This window comes from Neophocaena asiaeorientalis, unplaced genomic scaffold (assembly GCF_003031525.2).
Source record: "Neophocaena asiaeorientalis asiaeorientalis breed wild unplaced genomic scaffold, Neophocaena_asiaeorientalis_V1.1 scaffold78, whole genome shotgun sequence".
In the NCBI taxonomy this organism is placed as follows: Eukaryota; Metazoa; Chordata; class Mammalia; order Artiodactyla; family Phocoenidae; genus Neophocaena; species Neophocaena asiaeorientalis.
The window spans coordinates 10,469,150-10,479,531 of NW_020175018.1; the positions used below are offsets into that span (position 1 = coordinate 10,469,150).

The 10,382-nt window shown below is 43.5% G+C and overlaps 1 protein-coding gene across 4 annotated transcripts in view; it reads left to right on the plus strand.

Moving 5' to 3' along the window:
* GAPVD1 (GTPase activating protein and VPS9 domains 1) overlaps window positions 1-1,240 on the plus strand; it is a 68,558-nt gene extending 67,318 nt beyond the window's left edge. For 3 of the 4 annotated variants that reach the window (XM_024762200.1, XM_024762202.1, XM_024762203.1), the window contains one exon: window positions 497-1,240. In XM_024762200.1, coding sequence (XP_024617968.1) covers window positions 497-637 — 141 coding nt within the window. In that variant the 3' untranslated portion in view covers window positions 638-1,240. The remainder of the gene's footprint in view (window positions 1-496) is intronic. The other variant, XM_024762201.1, reaches the window with a different exon arrangement.
* Window positions 1,241-10,382: the final 9,142 nt, after the last annotated feature.

The following is a 10,382-nucleotide window of genomic DNA, read 5'->3' on the forward strand; positions in this document are numbered from 1 at the left end:
TTAACTAAATAGATATAACTCAATTTGCCTACAGCATTTCTTTCCTTATCTAACATTCTGAAATCCTGGGATGTTGAGTAAATCCACTGGGATTATTTCAGCCTCTTTAAGGACCAGGGAGGTCAAGTGCTTTGTTAGGATAGAAAGCTCTAGATAGTTCAGCTAGGATTAGAACCTGAGTAGCCTTTCCAGTACTGTTGCTACTCATAGTAGCTAGGGTTTACAGATTAGTTCCAGACAGGATTTGGGGGATTTTTTTCAAAAAGACTGGTATCTTTCTCTCTTTTTCTTTTTTTTTTTGGCTGCGCCGTGCAGCATGTGGGATGTGGGATCTTAGTTCCCTAACCAGGGATCGAACATGTGCCCCCTGCAGTGGAAACATGGAAAAAAGACTAGTATCTCTCTCCACAGAAAAACATTTGAAGATGTTACTGTAAATTATATTTGCAGAGCTATACAGCTGAGTAATTGACTCTTTTATTTTTCACTTCTCTAGGCAAATCCACCCTGTTTGCTGTCCACTGTTCAGTACATCAGTAGCTTTTATGCCAGCTGTCTGTCTGGAGAGGAGTCTTATTGGTGGATGCAGTTCACAGCAGCAGTGGAATTCATTAAGACTATCGATGACCGAAAGTAACCAAGACCAAGGCCCACCAAGGCAGCAGACTGTTAGGGGGGCACACGGATCTCTTCGAAAATGTACCAGCTGCTTTGAAGGCTGAAGATTGTTTTTGTATAATATTGTACAGTGTTGAGACCTTTTAAAACAGATCTTTACTAAACAGATTAATGAGCTAACAAGCAGGTTCTCTTTTCTTTGGGCTCTTTTCCTTTCTGAGTTGCATATTTCATTAATTTCTTGTCCCCAAGTAGAGACTAGTACTGCAAAAAGGGACCACATTTTTCAGGTATTTTGAAATACTGAAAAACAAAACAGAATCTCCTAGAAAATTCCTAGATTTCCATTTATGGATACCCATTGTTTCTTTTCATTAAAAAAAAAAAAAAAGAGAGAGAATAGTACACCTCTTTTAAGGTGCTGTCTAACCTTATATGCATCTAATGGAAGGAAAATACCAGTTGCACTGAGGATTATAATAGTGGTGACATTAGTGGCATTATCTATAAATATACTCACCCAAATTGAAAAGCTAAGAAGTAAATGTAAATATAATATATATTTATATTTGATGTAATATGGACATCTTCAGATTCTAATAAACAAGGAATATTGCTGATAGTAGGTTGTCATGTACCCTCTTGTGAAATGGTTTCCTTGACAAAATTTAAGCTGAGCTTAAAAGCAAAAGGCGAACAAATACACAGAAGTATTTATTAAAGTGTAATACAGTTTATTGAACTTTCTAGGTGTGGAATTTGATGCACAGGGCTGCCTTTGATGAAGGGTGTAGAAATCACTGAGCACATCACTTAGACATTTCTCACCATGGATGTCTTTGAGCCCGCAGTAGGAGATAGACTCTTTAATTGCCATACATTACGTACAAAGGAACAGTAGATATCTAATACGTTCTTGTGGTACTTCTCATCTGAAATGCTAAATATAGTGTAGAAAGCCCCAACAGAACTCCTTACAAACCTTTAACTGTAATATATTTTTGATGATCGTTCACATTGAATGCACATACCAGGAATCCAGTGAATGTCATTTTATTAAAAACTAATTCGTATTGTCCGCTCTAGTGATACAAGTTTCACTAGTGATAAACTATTTTAATCAACCATACTATTCTTATGGGAAGAAGAATCTATTTTGGCAGGTTTCTGTGCCTTTGTTTCCCTCTTCTGAACAAAAGTATGCGTTTCTGTATTTTGGTTTGATTGTATGTTGATAATTAATCAGGAATGGGTTTTGGTGTCTGAGAAACTGGCCAAGGAAGCCCACCAAAGCTTCAAGCACATAGGTCATCACTGACTGGTTACACTTTTTATGTTTCCTAAACATGTTTAGCTTCTTTTATAAAACTTGGTCCCCTACTTTGAGTCTCTTGTTGCTGGCAGCATTTCCAGGCATTTTTAAGGGAACTGTGGCCAACAGCCTTGAGCAGATGGGTACAGAGGCTGTCTCCTCCCTCTCTCCAGGAACTGTGTGCTCCGTTGTTCCTAGAGAAGCTGGGTTTTCTTTATGCCTCGACCTCTTCTTGTTCCTTTATTCTAAAATGCTGAGGTAACAAGTTGCATAGGAGTGTAGGATGTGGTTTCTGCCTTTTAGGGGGAGATCAAAATTAAAGTAGTACTAAAAAAATGTCCTGTGAATGTTGGATCAAGAAATCTGTGTTGAGTCATGTACTTCATGGGCTGTAACTGTCAAGCTCGTCTAGGTCTTAGAAGTCAAATCCCATCATAAATACTTGACAAACTGTCTGTATCACTATTTCTAAGGCCTAGGGGGAGTTTAGCATTTGATTCAATAAATGTTAAGTCAATAGAAGACTTGGAATAGTTGAAATTCATTGTTTTGGGATTTAACTCATAGGTCAATGAGAGATTTCTCTCCCCCACGATGGTTACTAAATCTAGTCCATGTTGTCACTGTGGAAATAAATGTGAAGATGTTCACATTGCACAGGGCTCTTTCCTGTGGCAGAGAAGATGGTGAGTTTGGGGTGGTGGGTTTGTATTTTGTGGAGGCAGGAGACTGGACTCTGCAGTGGGCTGGAGATTGGGCTTGAGACAGTGTTGAGGGTAGGACCCCAGGGATTTGGCATCAGAGTTACATAACTGAGGCATGTGGTGGCAGAGAAGCACAGCCCAGCTGTCTAAGCTGTTTTCCTCTGGAAACCTGTCAGGAGTAAGGACCACTTCAGCATCGACCATCACTGGTTTAATTTCATGACAGCGTTTATTACAGTGTTGATTTCTGAGTTTAGGAATTGGTAACTTTCTGCATGGTGGCGGTGGGGTGTGAGATAGGGAGTAATTTGATTTTGCTCTTTCAGGAAAGAGGAATAGTTGTTCTTTAGATGTTTCTTATCACACTTCCTCCCGGTACATAGTTTATATGAAGGGTTGTGCAAAAGTATAAAATCACATATAGGAAACATTCGGTAGCCACCGATTATTACATGGGATTTACAAAGGTAATAAATGTTAAATGTTCACTGAAATCTTGTGGAATTGTGTAATGAAAAATCAGTTTATATTTTGTATTAATACTCTGCTTCTGGAGACAAGTAATAGGAATACAGATTGAAGATTGTCCTTGTAAAATTATTATTTTTTAAATCTAGTAAACATTTTGTTTTCTTTCTCTACTTTAGGTCAAATCTCAGCCACAGTTAGTGATTTCTCCTGCTTTTTCTTTTTAAAAACCTGCTTAGGAAAGCCTTTTTTATACAGATATGAAATCGCTGTAAGAGGCTTAGGCTTCGTGAAGGGTCGAAAATAGATGTGGATGTGATGCATGGTTTTTCTTTCCCTGTTGTGTCCTGGAAGCCTTTAATGTAGACTTTCAACATACATGTTCCTGAGATGCATAAGTGAGAGAACAAAAACCCGCGCCAGACCGTGAGGAGGCCACGTTCTGGCCACGAGAAGCTGTAGCTGACTGCGTGCCCATCGGCACCGTTTCCCCATTGCCTACCATGGGAATTCCATGGGCCAAGTGAAGGTCGATGTTGTGAAGTTGTAACACTTCCTCTCTCTGATGAGATTGAGTGTGAAAAAGGAAAGTAGGAAACACTTGCTCAAAATTGTTAATGGATTGCGTAGCAGTGATAGAAACGTTAGTGGACTCAGCTTCCTCCATTTATGTGTGTCCTAGACTTTCTCTTCCCTCCCCATTCCTGCTTTATTTCTTAAGGAAAAGTCTGCCCTGTTTTTAGTTCTTTTAACTCTAGTAAGTTTATCCTATGTGTAATGGCCATACTTTGGGGGGCGGGAGGGTGGGAATCAGAAACAGTCTTGAAGCTCAAAGAATTTTCTGTGAGTAGATGAATAGTGATGAGCTATTTGAGATACTTTGAATGCCAAAATGCTTGAGAATGTTGCCAGATTAATAATCATTTAATATATTTTAGAGTGTAGGTTACCCAAGGAGTGAGGGTGACCGGGAATAGCTTTATTACTCTTGAGAATACTTGGAGAAAGGAAGATGCAGTTTGCTTCAGCATCAAGGTGGGTGCGGTTGAGCTGTGGGGTCACCACGGAGCCGCGTGTCCTACAGGCCTGTGTTCTGCGCAGGTTAACTGCACGAGAGAGGAAGTCCTCTACGCTTGGTTAATGGCAGACAGTGTGGGCAGGGGCCGCACGCCTTAAGAATTCACCTCTGCTGAGTTGATATCCTGTCTTGTCTACTGTATTCTTGTGCTTCACCTGTATTCAATAGCTCTGTACTGCCTCCTCTGGAAACTGATAAAACCTTATATAAGCCTCAGTTAACGAGCTTGCACCATCTTGTATATGTACAGGAAACCCATCATGTCTCCTAATGTGGTTACTCATGTATGATATCGTGTAAAATTGATTAAAAAAGGGAGAGCAGTTGAATTCATTGGGTTTTATGTTTCCATCATCTATTTTGTATTCAGAAGCGTTTCTGAAAATTTCTTTGACTTCTCAGATATTACTGATGCTCTCCAAGAATTCACACCTGTCTTTTTCATCTGAACATCTAAGGGTATTTGTGAAGTGCAGTACAGGAAGGAATTAGAATCATCCAGCAGTTCCTGAAGAGATGGTGAACGTTTACTCTTTTAAGCCGGTTCCCGTCTGACCCCTGTATCTGGTAGCTGTCATCAGCCCTAGTTCTGAGCGCAGAAGTTCTGATCACGGCGGTCACGAAGCCTTTATTAATCTCAGCTGAGGGGAGTTTCTGTTAGCCAAGGAGCCCTTGTATCGGAGGCAAGCTCACTCCACTCGCTGGTGGAAAGGCGCTTTCCCCATATTGATTGCACTTCATTTGGAAGGGAACACTTAAAAATTGGATTAGGGCTCAGTTTTCATTCAGCCTGTTCAGTATTAAAATTAATACTGTGACTTGCCTAGAACTGAAAATAGAATTCAACGTTTCTTGCCAACTTGGAATTACCTGTGTCACCTGGACTCCTGTTATATTTGTGCCCACTCAACACTCTCTCTAAGTAGCTGGCTCTGCAGCTTTTCCCAGAGGATGCAGCGCTAGTGATGGTGTTTAGCTAGGCCTCCCTGCAGTGCTGCCTGGAATATGTGAAATCAGGACGGAAGCTCCTCCTGGCTGTAATGTGTCTTCTACCTAGAGATTTAAGTATTCATTGAAAAGCTTTTGCTTCAGTCGTTTCATTCCAGAAGAATCCTACTCCATCTTCTTAGGGTATCAAAATGCAGTACATAGACTTTTAAAAAAATTGATCGAAGAGGCTGGAAAATCTCTGGTTGTGGGGATCCAGCAAACATCTTTCACATTTTGTGCTAAAATGGAAAAAGCTCTCAGTTCCCAGTCACCGAACCTGCTGTAGACAGTGCACATGAAAACCATGGTAATCTTACCTCTGTAAACTAGGAATTCAGCATATTGCTGGCCAAAAACATTAAATTTTATGCTCCTGTGAAAAAAAGTATCCAGTGTGATTTTTTAAAATAGAACATTTCATTTCAGCTCCCCTTAGCCCTCCTAGTTTGTAGTTTTGACAAAACTTTTGTTACCAAGGCTGTTGGTTAATATACATAACTGCTGATGTGTCATATCAATAATTCCTGGTGAATTCAGTCAAGGGAACTATCTGATCTGACTCACTCTGACCAAATGGATTATAACCTTTGGGGGTGGCACCCAAAACAGGTCCATTATTAAGTGCCCTAGGGAGTTCTAGAAGCCAATGTTTTCCAGACTTCACTGTTGAGAATCATCTGGTACTCTTGTTGGTAAATCAGAACCCATAGGGGATGGGACAGGAATCTTTCAACAAGTACTCCAGGTGACTTATTCTCACGGAAGTTTAAGGAGCACCGTGAGTCAGCATTTCACAAAGTATGGACCAGTGGACCACCTGCACCATCCACCTGGGGATGATAAACTGCCAACTCATTATCCCACCCCAGGCCCATTGAATCAATTTTGGGAGAAAAGCCTGGGAAAAAAATCTGCATGCCTAGCAAACTCCCCTTCTGACTCTCACTAAAATTTGTGATCTGTGAAAAAGGTGTTCAATTGCTAAAGGCTTAGTTAGCTCCATGTCCCTAAGGGGTCTGAGGGAGGAAGTCCCTTTTAAAGGATAAAGGACCTGGCATCCAGTCCATATCCTTTAATGACAGGTGTTTTTTTTTAATTTGCTTAAATCTAAGTATTATCTGTATTGATAATCTGTCTGGTTATGTAAAAAGTTTCTTTCCCAAACCTCAAACTGCTAAACATCTGATGACCCTGGTGTTCAAATTTCTGGATGAAAACTTATTTGTCTAATCTTCCTCATTGTTTTAGCTTTTAATGTGGCTGTTTCATTTCTGTTGTGTTTAGTTTCCATTCATAAGTGGTGTCCCATGTAAAATAACAGCATTGGTTCCGGCAGCCTCTGGCCTCCAAGTGGACTTTTGCCCCCAAAGGGCAGCCTGGCCTGCCCCCTGCTGACAGTGAGAGAACCTGTAAGCAGCGAGCATCCCCTCCTATTTCTGGTCCCCTCAGTCGCTACGTGGGTTCCAACTCCTCCCTCTTGCCTGCTCACTTTAATCAGTAACAATCCCTGTTTTCCTTGTTGTGGCTGTGATGGTGACAGTTGAGGCTGAGTCTGCTGCAGCTTATGGGTAGCAAGCTGGGAACAAGCCAGCCTGGTGGGGAGGAAAACTGGAAGGAGGTGCGTGCATAAGAAAATAACAGGCGATAGGAAGGGGAGGTGCTAAGGCCATCCTCCTAGCACAGTGTCACAGTGATGCCCAGAAACACCTCCTCCACAGCAAAGCTGGGCCACACCAATGGGACTAGAGAAATGTTTTCCTTTTCTGGATCACTCTTGCCACTTATTGGAAAGCCACAGGTTTCAAGTGGTGTGTGGTTGTAATACCAGGTCCAGGGGCCTGAAGACGGTTCTGATCTTAGATCTGCCACTAGCCAGGTCTAAGGCAAGTGAAAACCTCTTTGAAGGGCTTTTTCTGAGTTGGGCTTTATTACCTTAGTGATCCTGGACATCCAGTCTTGGTGAATATATATGTATATATGTACATATACATATGGATGTATGAATATGTATATATATGCATATATGTACGTGTATACCTGTGTATATATACACACACGTGTATATGTGTGTGTATATATATATATACACACACACACATATATATGGTTTTGAAATATTTCTCCCATGCTAGCATTTAACTGAGGGATGTAGTAAACTGCAGTGACACTGCACAAGTTGCCAGAAGGACCATGGGTGTTTGGAAGCCCCGATGGAAGAGGCTGCCCAGTGAGCTGACTCAGGGAGGGACTTCAGGCTCCAGCCAGTGAACACAAATTTAGGCACCAAGCTTCTTTCTAATCTGGTTTAATGAACTTGAATCAGGACTGATTTTTTTTTACATCTTTATTAGAGTATAATTGCTTTACAATGGTGTGTTAGTTTCTGCTTTGTAACAAAGTGAATCAGTTATACATATACATATGTTCCCATATCTCTTCCCTCTTGCGTCTCCCTCCCTCCCACCCTCCCTATCCCACCCCTCCAGGCGGTCACAGAGCACCGAGCTGATCTTCCTGTGCTATGCGGCTGCTTCCCACTAGCTATCTGCCTTACATTTGGTAGTGTATATATGTCCAAACCTCTCTCTCTCGCTTTGTCACAGCTTACCCTTCCCCCTCCCCATATCCTCAAGTCCATTCTCTAGTAGGTCTGTGTCTTTATTCCTGTCTTACCCCTAGGTTCTTCATGACATTATACCCTGAGAAAACCATAATTCAAAAAGAGTCATGTACCAAAATGTTCACTGCAGCTCTATTTACAATAGCCCGGAGAGGGAAACAACCTAAGTGTCCATCATCGGATGAATGGACAAAGAAGATGCGGCACATATATACAATGGAATATTACTCAGCCATAAAAAGAAGCGAAATTGAGCTATTGGTAGTGAGGTGGATGGACCTAGAGTCTGTCATACAGAGTGAAGTCAGAAAGAGAAAGACAAATACCATATGCTAACACATATATATGGAATTTAAGAAAAAGAAAAAGGACTGATGTATTACGGGTGACAAGACACAGGCCGGGTAACCTGGAGTAGCACCCCTCCCCGACAGCAGCCAGCGGGACACAGGGGCAGCACTGGCTCTGCCTCGATATCCCAGGAACACACGAAACACCTGTGAGCACAGAAACCACTCCACCTGTTTTTAACTAAAAGGTTCCCTTGTGCGCTTAAGTCTGTGCTGCTGTGATCATGAATAAAAAAAACAGTGACACAGTTTCTGAAACTTCCCTGTATATTGTTGACTGAAAAAAAGAAACCACAGCATGAGAGCTGTGAGTCCAGTTTTGTTTGGGGACTTACTAAGGAGATAGCTCTCAAATAGCTCTGAGGAACTGCTCTGAAGAGTAAGGGCAAGGTCAGTATATGTATGATTTTGGTGGAGGGGGTACGTGCAATCAAGCACACATCTCGGTAGAAGGTTGCCGCTAGTCAGGAAAAGCGAATGTCTCCATCAATGATTTTAGTGCTTTTCTAGGTATGAGAAGATGCAAGAAATTGGGTTCATAAACTTTTCTCCTGAAACTACCTGAAGGCCTGTTCTGCCAGTTTTCCCAGAGCACAGAGCACCTCATTCCTGATCTCCACCCTGAAATCCTTTCAGGGCTGTGTTGAAGGTCAGCGACTGCAGTGGCTAGTGACCTAATTATAGAACCAGATGGCGAGTGACTTTTTAGTTGTCAGTACCCTTCTGGATTTGGATATTTCAATCCATAAATGCCCTACCCCATCCCGCTTCTCCTGTTCCTCACTGCCCCCAATCCCTGGATCGCTCACGCCCCCTGGAGAGTCTACTGAGGAAGCATCTCCAGTGTGCTCACTACCACAGCTTTTTCTCACCTCCATTATCACAATGACCCCCTGACTGGTTTCCATGCCTCCCTTCCCCCACCCCTTCCTCCTAGAGTTAGTCAAGTCTGACCAGATTCCTCTTCTGCCCAAAAGCTTTTCCTTCCTATTTTGTTTCCAATCTGGATTTTCATCCTTATGCCTCTGTCCCTTCTTCCCCTCCAGCTCCACTCTTACCCCTCAAACCTCTCATCTTTACCCCAAAGTAAATCATGCTTTGCCTGCATCAGCTACAAATTGGCACTTGCCGTCTGCCTCTACAAGGATCAAATTATGAGCCGCTGCAGCTGCTGACCTTCAACACCACCTGAAAGGAGTTCAGGGTGGAGGTCAGAAATGAGGCACTCTGTGCTCTGGGAAAAAACTGGCAGAACAGGTCTTCAGATAGTTAGATATTTTCAGGAGATGATTTTATGAGCCCAATTCTTGTATCTCCTCGTATCTAGAAAAGCACTAAACTCCTTCCTGGTGACGTCTGCTCGTGACTAGTAGTAACCTTCACTAGAGACTAGCAGAAACCTGCAAAAAATATGTGCCTGACTGCATTCACTCCCCCTTCACCAAAATCACATATATACTGACCTTCCCCCGTACATCTGTGGAGCAGTTTCTCAGAGCTATCTGAAATGCTGTCTCCCGGGCCATGGTCCTCATTTTGCCCCAAATAAAACTTAACTCACAACTCTCACGTTGTGCTTTTTTTTTTTTTCCGGTTGACACCTGCCTCTGAGCCTCCGCCTTTGCTGACTCCTCTGGTTCCAACACTCTCCCTAACTACCTTCTCCTCCAGCCTCCAATGGCTCCCTGGGGAGGAAGACTCCCCAGATTCCACCATCCTTCCCGTTCTCTCCAAGTGGGCTCATCCCCTCTACACTTCTCTACAACGTAGTGCTCTCTCTGGAGCCTGTGCTCTCTTTGGGGACGTCCTACTCCAAATGGCAGGTGTCCCCAAATGTCTGCAGACGGGGGTGGGTGAGAAGCCAGACAGTAGCCCTTGGATCAAGGATTCCGCTCTCTTTTCCTCCCCAATTCGGCCCCTGCCGGGACAGGGGCTCTCCCTCCCCTACCTTCATGTGGTCCGGGGCCGGGAGCTCTTCATGTCCTCAGGGAAGAAGACTCTGCGCCCCAAGGCCTCCATCTCCACCGGGGAGTTGGAGGTGGGTGCAGCCTCGCGGCGGCCCCTCCCCGCCGCTCGCGCGTGTGTCCAGCCCGGGCTCCCTCCCGCGGGCCGCCGCCCGGCTGGGACCACGCAACCCCCGTGGGAGAGGACGGGTCACCGAGGTGGTCCCTGCCCAGACCCGAGCTGGATAAGGAGCGCGGCAGCCAGCGAAGTGCGGGCACAGCAGCGCCAGCTCCCTGGC